Genomic DNA, 22,125 nt, shown 5'->3' on the forward strand with positions numbered 1-22,125 from the left:
CGCCTCTTTCCAAAATGGTGATTGCATCAAATGGATTCTTGCCTTGGATATATAATTCTACCACACTTTCAAAATCCTCACCCTGCAATTGCATAAAGTCTTCCCCGAAGTACTGTGGCTCCTACATAGCATCGTGGAGTGGTCATACTTGTGACAGTTGTCCAGGAGTCAGTGCGAATGTTGTAAGCTTCAACAGAAGAAAGGTGGGCCGTACCATCAAAGCCCCCCACCACATAAATATGGTCATTCAGCAGGGCTACTCCAGCACCTGGAGAAAAAGAGAGGAGTGGCAAATGAATGGTACTAAACCTATCATCTGAACCCAGTAACAAAACATGGTCACTAAGGCTCAACTGTGGAGAAGGCGAGGGACGCAGATGTCAGTAAAACAGGCCTAGAAAAGTGCAATACAAGAAATGTTATTCCATGCACTGATAAGCCCCTTGGCTAAGACCTGAAGGTTCTCTTCTTTGCATTCATTAACTCACAGTCCATCTCTCTTCAGTTGGAGGAAAGGGTGTTAGTAATGGTGGAAGCAACAAAGGACCACGGCCATGGTGCTGCTGCGATTTCTGTCCAGAGGCAGTTAACTGGAACAGCAGTGTTTGCTGTTACACCACAGCCCACTCCACATTAGGAGTTCTCAGCTGCTGCTGGAACGAACCTCTGTGGTCACATACTTGCCTAGTACATGCAAGGCCCTGAGTGCAATACTCAGAATTTTAAAAAAAAGATTTTCCCCTTAGGTATTAGAGAGTTTACGTAATGCACTGTCAGTTATTTATCAGGTGTATGGCACGCATCTGCAATCCCAGTACTAGGGAGGCTAAAGTCAGTGTGAGCTACATACTACATACAGTGAGAACTTAAGATTTCAAAAAAAAAAAAAACATGGTGTAACTGGAAGCCAGAGCAGGAGGACTACCTTACAGCAAGCTGTGTACCAACCAAGATTACACAGTAAGACCCTCAAAACAAAGTCCAGGAAGGATGCCAGGCGGTGGTGGTGCACGCCTTTAATCCCAGCACTTGGGAGGCAGAGACAGGAGGATCTCTGTGAGTTCGAGATCAGCCTGGTCTATAGAATGAGTTCCAGGACAGGCTCCAAAGCTACAGAGTAGTCCTGTCTCAAAAAACCAAAAAGTCCAGGAAGAAGTAGTGGAGAACACCTTTAAGCCCAGCACCCAGGGAGGCAGGTGGATCTCTGAGTTCGAGGCCAGACTAGTCTACAAAAGTGAGTTCCAGGACAGCCAGAGCTACACAGAGAAACCCTGTCTCAGGGAAAAAAAATTAAAAAAAATAAATAAGTTCAAAGAGTTTTAAAAATCAAAGATATAAAACTCAACACAATGAAAACATTGATTTAAACATGTACTTCACAAAGTTATGTAAGTTAGACTAGAATGCAAGAACAGAAAAAGGCACTAAAGAACAAGTAAGAAATTTCTGTCTTCAATTTTATAATCTAATTCAAAGTTTAAACTGTCTTCACCTAGTATTCATAGAAAGCAGAGGTGAGAGAGGCCAGACTGTGCCTGTTCACAGTGAGTCTATGGCAAGCGAGAAATACAGCTCCTCTGGCCCCACAGCCTGTAACTGCACCACCCCACACCTCAGGACTGTCAGCACCTTCATTCCGTTGCAGATTTGCTCTTACCAGAACGTTTGGTGGCCATGGGTGTAACATTAGTCCAGTGTCCTGTATGGGGATCATATTTCTCAACTGAATTTAATATATTCAAGCCATCATATCCTCCTGAAAGACAAAACAGAGAATATTTCAGGAAGAAAGGCAGATGCTCAGGCTCATTTTAGTTGGTCTTTGGTGAGTAATTCAACTGACTTGGTTTTAGTTCTTCCAGAGTTCCAGCTCAAATATGCAACACCCTACATTTTGCTTACAAGAAAAACATAATCCTATTCATGGACAATGTACTGGGATAGACCAGAGCTCTTGTTGAAGCAAGTATATGCACTTAATTCTGGTAAAAGTGATGCCTTCCAGAGTCTGCTAAACATTGACCTCTCTGCATCCCACATCCCAGACTCATACCTAAACAGTAGATTATTCCGCTGGCCACCACTAGTCCTGCACCCTCTCGAGCTGTCTGCATATCTCCCAGCATGCTCCACTGATCAATGTTTGGGTCATACCGCTCCATACTTGTATGACGCCTGCTTCCATCAAAGCCTCCAGAGACGTAAATCATATCTGCTCAGAATAAACAAATTAGACTATTAACAATGAGAAATTTAAAAAAAAATACAAAATTACCCATTGTTAAGATTGAGGGTTGCACACATGAATGTAATTACAGCGCTTGGGAGATTCAGGCAGGAAGTTCAGGAGTGTAAACCCATTCTTCCCCCACCCCCAACATAGTATTTTTTCATTGATTATTTGGGAATTTCATGCACCCTGATCACGCTCAATTCACATTCCTCCCAGGTCTACACTTGTGCCCTCCCCAAGAAAATTTTAAGAAAGAAAAATACACCAGGTACAGTTTGTGTTGCCCATATATTCAATGGTAAATGGCCAAACTCCCAGTGGCCAGTCCCTTAAAGAAAACTGAGTCCTTTCCCATCACCCTGATGGAAGTCATCAACTGTGAAGAGCTACATTTCAGCATTTTATTACAAAATTTTTAAAAGTTTATTTATTCATTTTCCAAGACAGGGTTTCTATGTGTAACCCTGGATTTCCTAGAACTCACTCTGTAGACGAGGATGGTCTCAAACTCACAGAGACCCACCTGCCTCTGCCTCCCAACTGCTGGGATTAAATATGTGCACCACCATTTCCCAGCCAGATCTATTTTTATTTTATGTGTATTTATGTTTTACCTGTATGTATGTTTGTGTGAGGGTGTCAGATCCTGGAGTTACAGAGATAGTTGTCAGCTGCCATGTGGGTGCTAGGAATTGAAACAGAGTCCTCTACAGGAGCAATGATCTTAACCACTGAGCCATCCCTCCAGCCTTATTATCCCAAATTTTAAGAACCCTCTTCAATGGCTTCCCGTCTAGACTGTTTCTTTTCTTTGGGGTGGGGGTTGGGGACAAGGCAATTTTTGACTAGAGACTAAGTTCAAGGCTAGCCTGAGCTATATGAGATCCTCTCCCAAGCAAATAAATTTCTTAGTATTTCTTCAAGTTGATTTTTATTATTTCTTAAATTTCCCATTTTATGTATATGAATTGTACATGGTACTATATGACCCTACATAAGGACATTGTAAAAGTATATTTTTTACATTGTAAAAGTATATTTGTACTCTGAGCATCTTCCCTTTATGTGGTAAGTTATTTAAGTCTCAGAAGCAAGAAAGACCAAAGACTTTAAAGTCTGGTATGGTAGCTTATGTGTAAACCCGGGAGGCTCAGGTAGAAAGACTACAGGTTCAAATACAGGGTGGGCTACATAGTGGTATTTAATGAAACGCATCTCAATATAAAAATTATATATATATATAAACCACTGTAAGCCAGGAGGCCAAGGTGTGGTGGTACAGAGTCCTGAAAACCCAGCACTAAGTAAGGCTGAGGCAGAGGTGGGTGGATTATGAGTTTAAGGTCAATCTGAGCTTTATTAAACAGTGAAATTGTTTCAAGAGGAAAAAGAAAGAAAAAAAAAAAACAAAAAACAAAAATAACCAAAAAAGAACAGTGTATGATGACATAGTTAAATACTGAAAAGCATTTGAAGACTGTACAAATGGAGTTTATGAAAATATAACCAGCGCTTTTACTATACATCACACTGGAACTTGAACACTCAATTTTGTAGCCAGTGTTGAAATGCCAAAAAAAGAGTAGTTTCAGTTAATAATGACATATCAAAAAGTAAGAATGAGCATTTGTACGTAGACATTTATTGGATGTCATGCTCCTGCCAGACAGTAGAAGAGGTAAGAATAATAATCCAGATAAAGAAGATAGAAACACCATCTGTCATCAAACCTACCTCCCAGTGTGGTAGCTCCAGCAAGGCCTCGTCGCACATTCATAGGGGCCACAGAATACCAGACTCCATCTTCATCTGCTGTGTAGTCTAGACACTCCACTGAGCTGAGGCGGGAGCGGCCATCATACCCACCAATTACGTAGATCCGATCGTGCAAGGACACCGAGGCCACATACCGTCTTTTCCGTGTGATGCTCTGTGGGTTTGGGAGAGAAGAGAAATAACAGCATTACAGCCGGGCAAGTTCCAGCCCTGCCTTTTCTTTCGATACCCCGCCTCTTTCTATCTTCTTTGCTTCTTCTTTGCCACCAGAAACCTCCTTGTGGCTAAGGGTCATCCCAAAGGGGCTACAAGGTGACTGCCTACAGAGTGAAATCCTTCGGGTGCATTCCAGTGTTTACAAGAGTCATGGCACTGGGCCAAGAGATCAAATGCCCTTCCCTAAGAAAAGTACTGACATACTGCTAATCCAAGAGCCAGGTCTGAAATACCCCAAAGGGTAAGAGTGGCCAAAGATTTTCCACGATTGCTCAGAGATGGTTCTTGTTGATGCAGTACTGAAATCTGAAGGGAGATACGAAGTTAGGATTTCAGTTAGACACAACAACCCTGAGTTCAGTCTAGCACAAGTTGCTCAGTCTAAACTAAGCTGAGTGTGGTGGTGGTATACAGACCTATGATGCCAGCCATTTATCAGCAAGAAGCAGGATTGCCATAAGTTCAAGGTCAGCCTGAGATACAGATTGAGTATCAGGCCCAGCCAGAGATGTACAGCAAGACCCTATCTCAAAAAACTATCTAGCCGGGCGGTGGTGGCGCACGCCTTTAATCCCAGCACTTGGGAGGCAGAGGCAGGCGGATCTCTGTGAGTTCGAGGCCAGCCTGGTCTACAAGAGCTAGTTCCAGGACAGGCTCTAAAAAAGCTGCAGAGAAACCCTGTCTCGAAAAACCAAAAAAAACAAAAAACAAACAAACAAAAAAAACCTATCTAGACGTAGTAGCTCACAGTGCAGCGCTGGCTCTAAGGAGGGTGAGGGAGGAAGAAAGTCTACAAGTCTAAGGCCAGCCAGTGCTACACACAGACTTTGTCTCAAAAAACAAAGCAGAAAGATGGTTTGGTGGGTAAAGGTATTTACTGCCAAGGCTGATGACCCAAGCAAGTTTGACCCCTGAAAGATCTCTGACTTCCACACACATGCTATATAGCACAGGCATGCTCACATGTGTGGACACACATTAAAGAAAAGAAGAAAGAGCCAGGCGGTGGTGGTGCACAGCTTTAATCCCAGCACTCGGGAGGCAGAGGCAGGTGGATCTCTGTGAGTTCGAGGCCAGCCTGGTCTATAAGAGTTAGTTCCAGGACAGGCTCCAAAGCTACAGAGAAACCCTGTCTCGAAAAACCAAAACCAAAACTAAAAAAAAAAAAAAGAAAGAAAAAGAAAAAGAAGAGAAGAAAGAAAGGAATGCAAGAAGAAACAGGAAAAATCCAAGAAACCACCACTCCCACCCGAAGAAATTTTCTGCTCTCAAAGCTGATCATTTATGATCTAGTGTCAGCAACCAATGACACTTAAACTCTGCCAAAAATGGTTCCACCATGACTTACTGGCAAAAAGCTCCACTCCTGTGTCTTGGGGTCATATTTCTCTACCACATCAATGGGAGATTGCTGGCTTCCGAAGCCCCCAACCACCAGAAGCACCTCATTGGCTCCTAAGGACAAAGGCAGGAAAAGGCAGGTTACTTCATCTTGCCTAGGTAAATACTTACAGGGAAATATAAAGTAGAAAGGTTCAAATAAGTTAAGGACGTCTTTTTTGGTGGCACTAGGTATTGCACCTAGGGCTTCCGTGTTCTATCACTAGGTAACCATTCTGATCCCACAATTAAAATTTTTTTTTAAGGTCTGAAGAGATGGTTCGGCAGTTAAAAGCACTAGCTTCTCTTCCAGAGGTCCTGAGTTCAACCACATGGTGGCTCACAACCATCTGTAGTGAGAACTGGTGCCCTCTTCTGGCCTGCAGACACACATGCAGGAAGAACACTATATACATAATAAATAAATCTTTAAAAACATTTTGTTTTAAATTTTAAGACAGGGTCTCACTAAGCTGCTCGTGCTAACCTTGAACTCACTCTGTGCATAGCCAGGAGGGTCTCAGTTTCCCACACAGCTAGCTTACAAGCCTGTGTCACCAGGCCCAGGCAGGAAGCCTTAGTGTTTGTAGGGCTGTGTGATAGGAAGCTACAGCTATCTATTTTTATTTTGTGTATCCGTGTATTTGAGGGTGAGGGTGTGTATGTGTTTGTGTGTGCGTGTGCACATGTGCGTGCCATGGGTCCATACTGCTCTCTGCCTTATTTTCTGAGACCACTTTACTGAAGCCTGGAGCTGTACAGTTAGCTGGACAGGCTCCCCAGCCTGCTCAGGGTCTCCTCTGCTCCACTGCAGCACTTAACTCACGGGTGCTCACGCTCGCGCTGCACTTTACCAGTGAGCCATCTCCCCACCTCAGGAAGGCACTTCTTTTTGTTTGTTTGTTTTTCTAGACAGGGCTTCTCTGTAGCTTTGGGTCTGTCCTGGAACTCACTCTGTAGACCAGGCTGGCCTTGAACTCACAGAGATCCACCTGCTTCTGCCTCCCGAGTGCTGGGATTAAAGGTGTGCGCCACCACCTGCCTGGCAGAAAGGTATTTCTTTCTGAGGCTGTAACTCTCCAAAGCTGTCCACAAGTGCCCCTCCATCCAACACACAAAATGTTAAAAAGAACAAAGGAAGAAAGCTCTTTTATTTTCTTAGGGAAGTAACAGTCTGTACATCAAACTTTCCGTCTCTTACAGTCTTATTTCTTTGTGGCCATGGCTCTCTTCAAAGGGCAGTCTTAGTAGAGTTCTCTTGGGCATCTGCTCTGTAAACTCATGGAAACAATTTGGTGCACTGGACAATCCAGTAACTAAATGGGCTTGTAAACGTCGTGTCAGGCAGGTGGTGGTACTGCATACCTTTAATCCCAGACAGAGTACTCATACACAAAATACATCATTTTATTATTATGAGCTACAGACTCTAGATATTATTTTTAAAACAACGAAGGTAACCACATATTTACTGGAATAATGCTGAGGTATGCAAATTAAACATGAATTGCTAACTATCCTGCATTTCAGCTGTGGTAACCCTGCTGAAGGCTGAGTGTCATGGGTCTTTGCTTCTACAAATGAGCTTCTCAAGTGCTGAGGATCAAACCCAAGGCCTGCCATTTGCAATAAGCACTCCATCCGGAGCTATATGCCTAGCAATGTCCTGTTTCTAAAAATGGCTGTTGTTTTATCCTTAGATGTGTAGTCAGCACAGCTTGGTGCTCAGTGGCACAGGCTTGTGGTCCAGCTACTTTGGAGGTGGAAGCAAGAGAACTAAGAACTTTAGGTCTGGCAAGATTACAGAGAGAATTTCTATTTCTTTTCTTTTTTAAAATATTTATTTATTTATTGTTTGTTTGTTTGTTTGTTTGTTTATTATGTATACAATATTCTGCCTGTGTGTATGCTTGTAGGCCAGAAGAGGGCACCAGACCTCATTACAGATGGTTGTGAGCCACCATGTGGTTGCTGGGAATTGAACTCAGGACCTTTGGAAGAGCAGGCAATGCTCTTAACCTCTGAGCCATCTTTCCAGCCCGAGAATTTCTATTTCAAAAAGAAAAAAAAGAAGAAAAGAAAAAGCTGGGGCCAGGGAGCTGGCTCAGCAGGAAAAAGGTATTTCCCACCAAGCTTGAATCTGAAGTGCGAGCCCCAGGACCGCCCAGGACCCACGTGGAGGAAAGAGAACTGACCACCACACACGCCAAGGTAATAAATAACAATAGATAATAAAGAAATGATAAAAGTGCCAGCTATGCATACATGACTCAGTGTTTTGCATAGTTCCACAACACCCCACTGCATGGTCATATTATAATTCATTCATTCCTCTACAGATGGAACTTGGTTTGTATATCTTTTTTTAATCAATAATTTATCATAAACACACTCATCCTTACATAATAGATACACTGGTAATTATCTCCCTCCCCCCCATTCCAACAAGAATTCTTAGAATAAAGGCAATATATGGCTGGTATAATTTTTTCCTTTGCTTAGTAATATGAATATATGTAATACTTTTCATATTCATTCATTCATTCATTCATTCATTTTCTCTGTAGCTTGGGAGTCTGTTCTGGAACTGACTTTTTAGACCAGGCTGGCCTCAAGCTCACTAAGAGCCGCCTGCCTCTGCCTCCCAAGTGCTGGAATTAAAGGCATGTGCCACCACCATCCTGCTATTTAATACTATTTTTATGATTAGAAAAGCTAGCATATATTATAATTAGAAAAAGAAAATGGGTGTGGTGACTCATGCCTGTAATCCTGGGACGCAGAAGCTGAGTCAGGACTGCTTGAATTCAGGGTCAGCAGGTCGACACAGTGAGCTCTAGGCCAGACAGGACTGCAAGTAGTATGAGAGCCCATCTAAAAACAACAGAACAAAACAAATCCTCCAAACCAAACAAAAAAGAAACAGAAGTTAGACCAATCTTTTCCTATAACTTACTGTTAGACTTTTATTTATTCCTTAATATATATTTTTGTATATAGTTTATGATATACAGAACACATTTTGTCATCCTGCAGGAATTAGTACCTTTCTTAACCGTTTTTGGTAGTTTTTTTGTTTTTCTGAGACAGGGTTTTTCTATGTAGCATTGGCTGTTTGGAACTACACAGACTGGCCTCAAAGAGATCTGGCTGCCTCCACCTCCCTGAGTGCGGGGATTAAATGCATGCACCACCACTATCCGGCTTTTTTTTTGGGGGGGGGGGCTCTCTAAGACAAGGTTTCTGTGAATAGCAAATTCCTGTCCTGGAATTTGCTCTGTAGACCAGGCTAGACTCAAGCTCACAGAGATCCACCTGTCTCTGCCTCCTGAGTGCTGGGATTAAAGGTGTGCACCACCACCACCCAGTTTCTTTAAAAAAAATGTGTAAAGAATTTTTCCCCCTTTTTTAAAGGTTTATTTATTTGTTATATACAGTGTTCTGTCTGCATGTATGCCTGTAGGCCAGAAGAGGGCACCAAATCTCATTACAGATGGTTGCAAGCCACCATAAGGTTGTTGGGAATTGAACTCAGGACCTCTGGAAGAGCAGTCAGTGCTCTTAACCTCTGAACCATCTCTCCAGCCAAGTATTTTTTAATTTATGTATTTTTAATGATTTAGTTATTTTTATTTCATGTGCACTGAGTTTGCTTACCTCTATGTCTGTGTGAGGATGTCATATCCTTGTAACTGGAGTAAACAGACAGTTGCGAGCTGTCACATGAGCAGTGAACCCAGGTCCTCTGGAAAAGCAGCCAGTACTTTTAACCACTGAGTCATCTCTCCAGCCCCATGTGTTTGTATTTATGCACGTGCGTGTGTTCCTGCACAGGATCATGTGTGGTACAAGTGTGCAGATGTCTGTGGAGACCAGAAGAGGGTCTCAGATCCCTGAACTGCAGTTACCAGTGGTAGTGAGCCACCTCATGTGGGATGTGGGTCTTTTTTTTTTTGAGACAGGGTTTCCCTGTAGTTTCTAGAGCCTGTCCTGGAACTAGCTCTTGTAGACCAGGCTGGCCTTGAACTCAGAGAGCCGCCTGCCTCTGCCTCCCGAGTGCTGGGATTAAAGGCGTGCGCCACCACTGCCCAGCCCTCATGTGGGTCTTTTGAAAGAGCAGTCAGTGCTCTTAACCCTAAGTAATGTCTCAAGCCCCAGTTCTTTTTCACCCTCACTCCTCTCTCTTTAAATATGTATCTTTAGAGGCTGGAGAGATGGCTCAGAGGTTAAGAGCACTGTGCTCTTCCAGAGGTCCTGAGTTCAATTCCCAGCACCTACATGGTGGCTCACAACAGTCTGTCTGTAACTCTAGTTCCAAGGGATCTGATGTCATCTTCTGGCTTTTGTGGGCACTGGACACATATGGTACACATGCATGCATATAGGAAAACACTCACTCTCTCACACACACATATGTGTGTGTATATACATATACATATATACATATACATATACATACATACACACACACACACACATATATATATGTATGTATCCTTAAAAATAAAGTAAAACTAACCCTCATTTTAGAGGTAAAAGCAGAGAAGCAAGTAAATTTTGATTTGTTTTCTTAAGGCAGGGTCTACTACATAGTCCTGGATTCCTGGATGCCCTGGAACTCACCGTGCAGACCACGCTGGTCTTGAACTCAAGAGATCAACCTGACTCAGCCTCCTTAGTGCTGGGATTAATGGTGTGTGCTAACCATTTAAGATCAGATAAACCAGTTTAAGTCTTAAGTTAAGATCAGATAAACTGCTATTACCAATTAGTCACTGGCAGAACTTAGATCTGAACCTCTGTCTGTCTGTTAAAATCATAGCTAGCGTAGGTACCACTTTTGTGACAATAACTGTCTTAGCCTTTACCTACATTTCTTCATTTAATCACTAACTTTGTTTAAGCTACGTTGCTTTCCAGTTCACAGATAAGGCAACTGAAGCACAGACAGGTTAAACTTCCTTCTAAGGTAAATGGTAAACTGGAAATCAGTACCACAAATCTGGCCTTAAAAGTCAGGATTTTACATATTGTATGTGATTGCTAAAAGCCCTGTATTTCAGAATTTTTTGTTTATTTGAGACAATCTCTCATGCTGACTGTACCCAAGGATGACCTTAATCTTCTGCCTCTACTTCTTAATTATAGGCACTTACTACCACACCCAGTTTATATTGTGCTGGGGAATGGAATGAAATGTCCAGGGCTAGGAAAGCACCCTACCAACTGAGCTACAGCCCCAGCTCTGAGCCCTTTGTTTAAATTCTGAAACAAAAATTTAATGCTACATAATATATAATTTATAAAATTTATAAAATGTTTTTCCCTCTACTTAGTTTACTTTCTAATAGTTATGTGACATAAAGACACTCTCAGATTATAGGAAATAGAAGTTTAATATGGCAGTGCTTTGTCTATGAAGAATAAAAGCAGGTCTGAAGTAAGTCCATTGTCTGTATTACAGCTGTTATTTGCAACTATATCAAACCATCTGAAAAAGGGCTGAAAACTGCCCCTCACTCTGCCAGGAATACCAGCTTACCTAGACGGGCTCTTGTCCTGGGTCCTTGCATCTGACTCCGAAGTTCAGGCCTCAGGTGAAATTTCTTTGCTTCATCAACTAGATCCCTGCACTGTAAACTACAGCGGATGAAAGGCTGAAATACAGAAGACATTTCTAATATTAAGAACAAAATGACATGAAGAAGCATTTACTTATGTCGACACGGTAAATAATGGTCAGTGAGAATTTTAAGGGAAGCTGAGCATGCTGGCTTCACACCCTGGCAGGCTGAGACAAGGGACTGCTGAGATTTCAAAGCCAATTTAGGGCTACATACTGAGTTCTAGGCCAGCCTGATTTAGAGTGAGACACTGTTTCCAAAAGACAAGACGCATGCTTTCTTTTGGAAAAATAATGTCTCCTCTGAACTAATTTCCCCTTCCCTACCTCCTCCTCCCCTTCTCTCCCTCTTTCCGTCCTTTCACTCTGACAGGGTCCCTGTAGGCAGGTTGGTCTCAAACTCACAGCACATCCTGCTGCCCCTGCCTTCACCCCGAGTGCTGAGCTTACAGGCATGAACTCATCATTAGCCCAGTTAGGACATCTATAACCAACAGTGCTCTATATGGCTGGAAGATGGCTTACTTTGGTAAATTCCTTGCCATGTAAGCATAACGACCCACACTAGAACCCACATAAAAACCCAGACGTGGTACCCTGAACGTGTGATTCCCAACACTAGCAGAGAGACAGGTAAATCCCTGGGCTTGTTGCCAGCCTAATCAGAAACTCTAGGTCAACCAATAAGGGACCATATCTCAAAAATCAAGGCAGATGGCCTGAGAAATGGCACCCAAGATTGACCTCTGGCCTATGTGTGCATGCGTATGTGCACACACATACACCCACATAGAAAACAGAACTCTGTTTTAGCACCTGCTTCCACAGATTCTCCGTACCCTCCTGTTAGACCCTCTGGTCCAGAAGATTGGCCCATATAAACTGTGTCAGTCTCCATACTGGGATGAGTCCCACTGAAGGTCCAGGCTCCTCTCAAAGCAGTGGTTCCACATGCTTTTTCCCCTCAGGTTGTGAAAACCACTTCTCCACCCAGGCTATTCAGACTGAGAGCTGTTTCTCCAAACTTATACTTTTGTAAACAGCTCCTTTATATCAGTATGTCTTCCTTAGACTGTACCATTTGGAGAACACCATCTGTTTCCTGTTAGGATCTCCACCTCATATAAGCTCTTGTTTATTAGCTTGATTCCAAGATATTTTCAGTAATGCATTGGAAAAGTAAATAATAGCAAATATTGTTGTACAAGACGTGACTCTAAAAGCTTTTATATATGAATACTGGCAGCAAAAGTGTATAAGGTGGGTAAAGTAAGTTCTGCTTCACAGGAAAAAAATATGAGGTCATCACCCTCAAGGCCACAATATAAAGACCTAGATATAAGGGTGTGACTGGTTTAGGAAACACGACAATGAGTGTTATCTGTGAGGTGTTTCCAGAAAGGTTTAACTGAAGAGAGAAGACCTTAATGTGGGCCACACTACTTCATGGGCTGGAGTCCCAAACCTAACCAAAGGAGAAGTCAGTGAGCACCAGCATCCCTTTCTCCACCTCCTGACTGTGGAGGCAATGGACCCACTGCTTCATGCTTCTTCTGCCATGCCTTCTTCAGGGGAGCTCTTTTCACTGTGACCCGATGTACATCCTTCTCCCTGAGCTTTCTCAGGGATTTTGTCACAGAGAGAAGAAAAGAGATGTTTTAAGAAAGAAATCACAAATAGCAGAAAAATGAATTTGAGATATGACACTAACTAGCCTGATTTTTCTTTCTTTTATTCTTCTTCTTTTTTTTTTTTTTTTGAGACAGGGTTTCTCTGTAGCTTTGGAGCCTGTCCTGGAACTAGCTCTTGTAGACCAGGCTGGCCTCTAACTCAAGAGTTCTGCCTGCCTCTTCCTCCCAAGTGTTGGAATTAAAGGCGTGCGCCACCACCGTGTGGCCTCCTGATTTTTTTTTTAATTTTGGGGGAGGTCCCTACCTTTTGTTTATTTGATTGAGACAAGGTCTCATTTAACATAGGCTGGCCTTGAACTATCGATCCTCCTAGCTCCATCTACCAAGAGTTGGTATTATAGGCCTTCATCCCAACAGACCTAACAAATTTTGTAAAGTAAATAATTAAAAAACCATTTTTGTGGTTAATTTTCAAAACGACTGGGTCCTGGCCAAGATGGGCCTTGCCCATATGTTATAAATCAGTGCTTGCCAAAATGCAGTTATGCCAATATAGAATCACTTGGTAAGAGAGAACCACAATTAAGGAACTGCCCCCATCAGATTGGATGTGCAGGGCATTTCTTATTAGTGAGTGATGTGGGAGGTACCACTTCTTAGCAGGTGGTGGTCCTGGGCTGTATCAGAAAGCAAGCAGTGCAAGTCAATGGAAGCAAGCCAGTAAGCAGTGTTCCTTAAGGTCTCTGCTTTAGCTCCTACTTCCAGGTTCCTATTCTGAGCTCCTGCCCTGGGTTCCCTTGACAATGGACTGTACCATGCAAGTCAAATAAATCTTGCCCTCCCCAAGCTGCTTGTGGTCATGGTCTTTATCACAGCAAAGGAGGACAGCACTCCAGAAAACACAGATGGTATACATATATATGCCAGCAGTCATGTTAGGGCAGCAGGTGGCAACTGTCTTCAGGAGATCAGCCCACCCAGAAGCAAAGCTCTGATGGGTGAATCTCTGGTAGGCAAAGCCCTGAAAGCCTCGGCACCAAAATACCTCTAGCTACTGTTGTGTCTTTGCATGTCTGCCACTGCCATTTTCTCTGGTGTGTGACACTACATTAAGGTCAGTGGGATCTCCCACACCCATTCACACAGAGATCTGCCTGCCTCTGCCTCCTGAGTGCTGGGATTAAAGACATGCACCACCACCGCCCAGCCCTGTGGATTATTTTTAGAGATTATTTTCTCTTAAACTGTACTGTTTAAAGTGTTGCCCCCACCCCTGATAAAACAAAGGCTGCAGAAGAAGAGAGAAAAATAGAACAAGGAAAAGTCACACAGCTAGTTTCTCTTAAGGAGCCGTATAGACTGTGGCTTAGGTTAATGATTAAGAGAAACAGTTGAGTCCCAGAAGCCAGGCTAACTCAAGTTCTTTAAATCTTAATGTTGGGAGATGTGTTTACAGGTTTCAGTATGCATTATAGCTGAAACAAAGTCTTAAATAATGACTTAAGGTTAGGTTAAGATGATTTTGTTGGGGCTGGAGAGATGGCTTAAGAGCACTGACTGTTCTTCCAGAGGTCCTCAGTTCAATTCCCAGCAACCACATGGTGGCTCACAGCCATCTATAATGAGATCTGGTGCCCTCTTCTGGCATGCAAGCATACATGGAAGGAATGTTGTATACATAATAAATAAATAATTTTTTTAAAAAAGATGATTTTGTTAATGGCTTTGAGGTAAAAATCTTGGAAAATGTAAAGTTTAGAAAGGCACCATTTAATCCAGGTGGTGGTAGCACATGCCTTTAATCCCAACACTCGGGAGGCAGAGGCAGGTGGATCTCTGTGAGTGTGAGGTCAGCCTGGGCTACATGAGCTAGTTCCAGGACAGGCTCCAAAGCTACAGAGAAACCGTGTCTCGAAAACCCCCAAAAAAATAAGGGCACACTTTACTCACTTTAATAGCTGAGTGAGGAACTCACTGAAGTCAAGAAACAAGAACAATGACAGCTTGGCTATTGCTGGCGTCATACCTTTTTTGCTAGGATGAGTTGGTAATCAAGGGTGATTATTAATTCCTTGTACCCATTTCTGCCCTCAGCTATAGAAAACTGTTGATGAGTGGGTATGAACCCTGAGGATTTAAAGTACCTGACTGATTTGTTTTTCATATAAAAATGTTTAGATTTGTGATTCTTTTAAGATTCCTTATAAGATTATCTTTTGAGGGCTGGAGAGATGACTCAGTGGTTAAGAGCACTGACTGCTCTCTTCCAGAGGTCGTGAGTTCAATTCCCAGCAACCACATAATGGCTTACAACTATCTGTAATGAGATCTGGTGCCCTCTTTTGGTGTGTGGGTATACATGGAAGTAGAATGTTGTACACATAATAAATAAATAAATCTTTAAAAAAAAAGATTATCTTTTGAGGTAAGTAATAAAGTGATTGATCCTTTCTTTGTAACCACAAAATGCAGCCTGGCAGTAAAAAAACTGGCTGAGAAAAATGCCTTGCTTGCTTACACTCTGTTAATCTGTAACAGGTGCTTGGGTATGAATGTATGTGGATTCCTGGGAATAATTTGTTTTTCACCTGTAATACGTAAAATGTTTAATCATGTAAGGGATATAAGAAAACACTCTGTTTTTTACTTGTATTCACTGTGAAGATTCACTTAAAAAAATAGCATGTAACCATGTTGTAATTTTTATATTGTTTGAAAGGTTCTACTCAGGTATATAAGCTCTAAGGGAAAAAAATATACAAGATAAGGAAAACCAGTTAAGTTACAGAAGGAAGACATCAAGAGAGACAGAGGGGAAACATCATGGTAGAAAGAATAGAAAAGGAATAGATTAGGACAAATAACAAAGAACTAATTTGGCCCTCAGAAAAGTCCTCGTGTGTGTTTGTCCAGTAGTTCGCCTGCTCTGCAGCTCCTCTTCAGTGTCTCTGACCTGCTGAAGGCTTGCCATTCATTAGCACCCTAGGTGAGGTCCTGAAATGTTGAAGGTGTGTGTGTGTTGCTGACCCTAGGGAGTTAAGTTTTTCCTCCCTGGCCAGTCCCAGAGAATTAAGTTTTACTTCCTCAGACAGAAAAGTCAAGAGCTGCTGAAGGCTGGTCCTTACAGCAGCAGTATATATCAATTATAAAAACGTCACCACAGAGAACTTGTTAGAGAAATAGTTTTACAGAACAACAGAAAGCTCAACTGCATCAAACTAAGTACATCAGATTTACTAGAAGTAAAATCATGGTTTGCTAAGCAAAGTAACTCATCTTTTTTTTAGAGCAATTTATAACAATTTATGAAAAAAATTATGTTTAATAGAGAAGGAAACACAGTTCATTATAAAAGCCTCAGAAGCACATAAAACAAAGATAACAAAGCACAAATTTAAATTGTGAATGTTCATTTGACAGTATTAACGTTTCTTACGCTTAGGAAGCTCCCAGCTCTGCCTCTCCAGCATTCCCGCTGAAGGGAACCAAGTGGCCCTACATTGACACTACTGATTCCTGATTATATACACTAAGCTGGATAACCGAGATCCTGACATGACTTACCTCAGCATCTATCACATCAGTAATGTACCTGGGGGTCAGCAGGGGCATCCGAACATACTGTAAGAGGTCAGGCAAGGATTCTTCTCGCTCCTTCTTGGCATGCTTCACCCAGTTGATGACGGCCTCAAAGACTGGTTCTTCAGAATCCACCTGCAAATGTGTAATTGCACATTATGGATTTTTCCATTCCCGGTTAGAAAGCTTCCCCAAATCTAAAAACTGCCATGCTTACTTTTTCTATTCTGCTCCCTGTCCTCCATTACTATTATTTCCCACCTTCCAGAGATGTGGAGGTGCTGGAAAAACAATCTTTCCAGATACAGAAAAAGAATTATATGTAATTTAAAAAGAATTAGGACAGATAGCATTTAATAAACCATCAGTCACATGTTGGCTTTCCTTTCAGAATTGTATCCTTCTTGAATTTTATTAAAGATTTTTATTTATTATGTATACAGGGTTTTTCCTGCATGTATCTTGCAGTACAGAAGAGGACACCAGATCTTATTACAGATAGTTGTGAGCCACCATGTGGGCACTGGGAATTGAACTCAGGACCTCTGGAAGAGCAGCCAGTGTTCTTCACCTCTGAGCCATCTCTCCAGCCCCCCCATTCTGGAATTTTTATCTAGTCATTTCTGCAACTTCGGTTAACATAGGAGAGGAAATCTGTTATCCTTATTAAAGCTGAAATATTCTGCATTTATAGTTTCCTCTGTAGCAGGAATTTCACTTTATCACCGTAAATAATGCTATAGCTTTCAAAGTATGGTCAGTCAGCATTTAAAAAGCTATTAGATTCTGTGCTATTTGTGATAAAAGTGGACAGATCAAATACAGTTCTTGTAGGCCAGGCTTGGCCTTCATCTTATGGGCTCATCTCATCCTTCCAGGACTATCAACTATTAATTAGTACACTCTGGCTGTGATTAAAATTATATAGGAAAGTAGCAGAGCTATGAGACAAAAATAACAAGAATAGGATAAAAGAGTAAATTATTAAATATACTTTAAACTAAAAAACAAGTATTTTACACTGGTATGAATTTTTGTATGATACAAATTTAAGATTATTTTTGTTAGAACATACTCCATATATATTCCTACTTTTCTTTAAGGTATTTTTGCATATTGATACAAATAGAAGGTTATTTTTGCTAAACTATACATACATACATATATATATTTCTATTCTTGTTTAAGACATTTTTGTATATTGATATAAATATAAGGTTATTTTGTTATACTATATATGTTTCTGTTCTTGTTTAAGGTGTTTTACCTTTGCAGCTCATCTAAAAACGTATAATTAAGAAATACAGCCTAAGCTGGGTGGTGGCAGCGCGTGCCTTTAATCCCAGCACTTGGGAGGCAGTGGCAGGCGGATCTCTGTGAGTTTGAGGCCAGCCTGGTCTACAGAGTGAGTTCCAGGGCAACACAGAGAAACCCTGTTTCAAAAAAGAAAAAGAAGAAATACAGCCTAGTAGTTTGTCAACTATAATAATCAAATTTGTAGTTATATTAGATATGTTTTCAAAGTTAAACACAGATATATTTTAGATAGATAGGTGATCTTCAAACACTTTAGAGACCCATAGAATATGGTATTTAAGACATTATAATAGCTGGGCAGTGGTAGTGCATGCCTTTAACCCCAACTCTCAGGAGGCAGAAGCAGGTGGATCTCTGTGAGTTTGAGGCCAGCCTGGTCTACAAAGTGAGTTCCAGGATAGGCTCCAAAGCTACGCAGAGAAACCCTCAAAAACCAAAAAAAAAAAGATACTTTAGTAAGGTGACTGCTGAACTTTGCCAAGACAAGGTAAGACAGTCCTTCAAAAACTCCTTCACAGAAAAGTCTGTCAGATATTTTGAGCCTGTAGGCCAAAGATGGATACACCAACATTGCAGAGGAACCCAGCTGCTTCTGTCATTTCTTTTCTTTTTCTTTTTTTTTTTTTTTGGTTTTTTTCGAGACAGGGTTTCTCTGCAGCTTTAGAGCCTGTCCTGGAACTAGCTCTTGTAGACCAGGCTGGTCTCGAACTCACAGAGATCCGCCTGCCTCTGCCTCCCGAGTGCTGGGATTAAAGGTATGCGCCACCACTGCCCGGCTGCTTCTGTCATTTCTATAGCTTTGGAAGTTGCTTTCTCTGCACTTCCTGCTAACTCAGGTAACAGTACTATTAGATCTTCCTGGGTCTCTGATGGAGTTGAACACAAGATGTTGTAGTTAATGTTTTCCTTGTTAGCAAATTCAGAAAAGAAACTCACAAAAGAGGTATAAAGTGTATGAAGTTGAGAGACGTAAAAGCTTAAATTGTTTATCTAAGAAAATGTTTTGAGTTCTAAAAAGATTGTTTGCGGTTGGCAATAAAAGTTAGGACATAAAGCCGGGCGGTGGTGGCGCACGCCTTTAATCCCAGCACTCAGGAGGCAGAGGCAGGCGGATCTCTGGAAGTTTGTGACCAGCCTGGTCTACAAGAGCTAGCTCCAGGACAGGCTCTAAAGCTGCAGAGAAACCCTGTCTCGAAAAACAAAAACAAAAACAAAAAAAAAAAAAAAAAAAAAAAAAAAAGTTAGGACGCAAAGTAAATTAGGTACCACTTTAGACACACAAAAAGAGACTGGGTTAGAGCAATTTTCCTGAATTTGCCAAATACAAATGGTCTGGACATTGTGAATGTTAGCCTTACTTGATAATTGTTCTTACTGATCTAGTTGATACCTTATTTGATATAGTTTTACCGTGTTAGAGTTTAAACCTTTCCTTTTTATTCAGACAAAAAGGGGGAAGTGGGGAAATGTTGGAGAATATTCAATCACATTCTAAACCCAGAATTTGCATTTGCATTAAATAAAATTAACCTTGGGTCAGGAGGCTGAGTTAGCAACTAGTTAATAAAAAGTAATCAAAGAGCATCAGAGGGCATCTGGAAGAGATAAGAAGGAGGCACCAGAAGGAGTAGGGAGGGATCTGGAGTGGCGTGATCTCATTTCTGTTTTAGCAAAGCAGGACACTCTCTTTTGGAGACACTCCAGCAAGGAGAGATGGCTCACTGCTGCTACTCAGCCTATGAGTTGGCAGGTTGACCCCAGCCTTTGACTCTCTACTCTTATTTATAAATAGAACAACAGAGATTCAGTAAAGCCACCTTTCATGGCAGCAACAGAGCTGTGGGAACAGAATTCCCACCAGGCTGCGGCCTGAATAGTCAGATCACGGCCAGAGAAGCAGGTTGGTAACTGTGGAATTGCAACTGCTGGTTGAAATAGTATTAGATTAAGGTGCAGCCAACTGTGCCAAAGTTAAAACAACAGGCGGGTAAGTCAGGAAAAATCTCCCTGAAGTAGTAAGCTGAAATTTGATGGAAAAGTAGCAAATAGCCAGGAAGAATAAAAAAGAGTACTCAAAGGGCCAGAAGTGGCAGCATATACTGATAATCCCAGCACTTGGAAGGCTAAGGCAGGAGGGTTGCTACACAGTGAGTTCAAAGCCAGCTAAGGATGTAGAATAAGATCTCATCTCACAACCCCCAAGAGCACTCTGACAAAAAAAGAGCGCACCCAGAAGTTCTGGCCCACCTGCCCTTTCACAGGAGTGGCAGGTAACTAAAATAAACGGAGTCCAGCTTCCTAGCTGTACCAGTCACACCCCTAAACCCAACAGCAACATGCCCCATGGCTATCAGACTAGACAACGGAATTTAATCCACCTTGAAAGAATTTTCTATCACACAACACTGACCTAGAAGAAAAAGAACTGGTACTGGGGACATTTTAGTGTTCTAGTCTAGTGAAAGGAAGAAGGCTGGTGACAGAGCTGGGGGTAAGCACGGACTTCTGAGCGCATCAGAAAGAGCAACTGATATCTTTTGATACTGCTGTCCTGGTCCAAGCAGGACAGTATCAACATGTTTGCTAAAACTGCTGTGGTGACCATGGGGAGAACACTCCGAAGTGCTAGGGCTAGAGGACGGGTTCAAGTCTTCTCTGGTACAATAGGCTAGACTTCAGCTATGGTAGTTCTGGAGAAGCATGTGGAAGATCAAGGCAGTCCACCTTACCAGAAGCTGGGGAAGATGCAGGATAGCCATTATTAAGAAAAACTGTCTTTCTGTTTAAAACAAGTAAATTAAAATTGCAGAGAAACTGCTAAATGTGGAGAGAGGTTAATGATTCATAATGGGGAAAATAAATTCTTCACAAAGACCTTTTCTTAAGTGTCAGACAAGACACTGTCATTTAATGCTTGGGATAGTCCTGTGCCGTAAGAGCTAATATGACCTATATTTTACAGAAGAGAAAACAAAGGCTGACCGTGAGGTAACACATCACAGATGTTAGGACCATGCTGTTTCAGTGAGTATGACACACTGCTTCCCACTGGCTTTTAACCTTCTTTTCTGTTTGTTTGTGGTTTTTGTTTGTTTGTTTTTTGGGTTTTTTTTTGTTTTGTTGTTTTGTTTTACGAGACAGGATTACTTTCTGTAGCTTTGGAGCCTATCCTGGAACTTGTTCTATAGACCAGGCTGGCTCTGTCTGCCTCCCAAGTGCTGGGATTAAAGGCGTGTGCCACCGCCTGGTCTTGAACCCCTGAACCTCATGATACCACCTTCCCACTGTCAGTTATGGAATTGCAGACTGCACCACCATGTGTGGCTCCTATTGTTTTATTTAGTAAGAGGAAGTGCTATTTATCAAGTGGAAGTCAAGACATCTGGTTGTAATTCTGAGCTGGTTTATAAGCCAGCAAAAAAAAAATCTTTTGTTGTCATTCCTGAAAAAAAAAAAGCAAAGGCCAGTCTTAATATATGGGGAAGGAAAACTACATGAAAGAATGCTCAAGTTGTTTTTCATCTTGGCCTGAATAGTTAGCTATTTGCTTGTTCTGTTCCATTTTATTTTATCCAAATTCTACAAGAGGTCCAAAATGATTGATGTTTGTGCTAATATCCTGATGAGGACAGTCAGAAACAAACTGGGCAGCTGGTGCTGAGCTCACAGCTCTATGGTGGGGGAAAGGCCTTGAGAACACATGATCCGTATGGGGTGATGATGGTGTTGTTAGAAAAGGGTCTCATAGGGGCTGGAGAGATGGCTCAGTGGTTAAGAGCACTAGATGTTCTTCCACAGAACCTAGGTTCAATTCCTAGCACCCACATGGCAGTTCACAAGTGTCTGTAACTCCAGTTTCAGGGAGTCTGACACTCTCATGCAGGCAAAACAACAATGCACATTAAAAAAAAAAAAAAAAAAAGCCGGACGGTGGTGGCGCATGCCTTTAATCCCAGCACTCGGGAGGCAGAGGCAGGCGGATCTCTATGAGTTCGAGACCAGCCTGGTCTACAAGAGCTAGCTCCAGGACAGGCTCTAAAGCTGCAGAGAAACCCTGTCTCGAAAAACCAAAAAATAAAAAAATAAAAAAAAATTAAAAAAAAAAAAACAGAAAAGTGGGTCTTTCCACTTTAATAAAAGGGGAGGGAGATTTGTCTCATGTAGCCCAGGCTAGCCTGATACTATGTAGCAATGGAAGGTTTTAAACTAGTTGTCTTCCTCCACTCCTAAGTGCTGGAAATATGGGTCCAACATATCACATCCAGCTTTAAAATTTTTTTCCTTTTATTTTCTTTCGTTGGTTCTTTGAGACAGAGTTTCTTCTGTAGCCCAGGATAGCTTTGAACTTCCAGCTCTACCTCCCAAACACT

The 22,125-nt window shown here is 41.8% G+C and overlaps 1 protein-coding gene across 1 annotated transcript in view; it reads right to left on the reverse strand.

The window, feature by feature from the left end:
* Klhl12 (kelch like family member 12) overlaps positions 1–22,125 on the reverse strand; it is a 38,564-nt gene that overhangs the window by 4,167 nt on the left and 12,272 nt on the right. The window contains exons 5-11 of the mRNA XM_038348914.2: positions 16,424–16,573; positions 11,148–11,262; positions 5,574–5,680; positions 3,968–4,163; positions 2,054–2,212; positions 1,658–1,756; positions 82–268 (exon numbers count right to left, since the gene is read on the reverse strand). Of these exons, the coding sequence (XP_038204842.1) occupies positions 82–268; positions 1,658–1,756; positions 2,054–2,212; positions 3,968–4,163; positions 5,574–5,680; positions 11,148–11,262; positions 16,424–16,573 (1,013 nt within the window). The remainder of the gene's footprint in view (positions 1–81; positions 269–1,657; positions 1,757–2,053; positions 2,213–3,967; positions 4,164–5,573; positions 5,681–11,147; positions 11,263–16,423; positions 16,574–22,125) is intronic.

Source organism: Arvicola amphibius, chromosome 12 (assembly GCF_903992535.2).
Source record: "Arvicola amphibius chromosome 12, mArvAmp1.2, whole genome shotgun sequence".
Lineage (NCBI taxonomy): Eukaryota > Metazoa > Chordata > Mammalia > Rodentia > Cricetidae > Arvicola > Arvicola amphibius.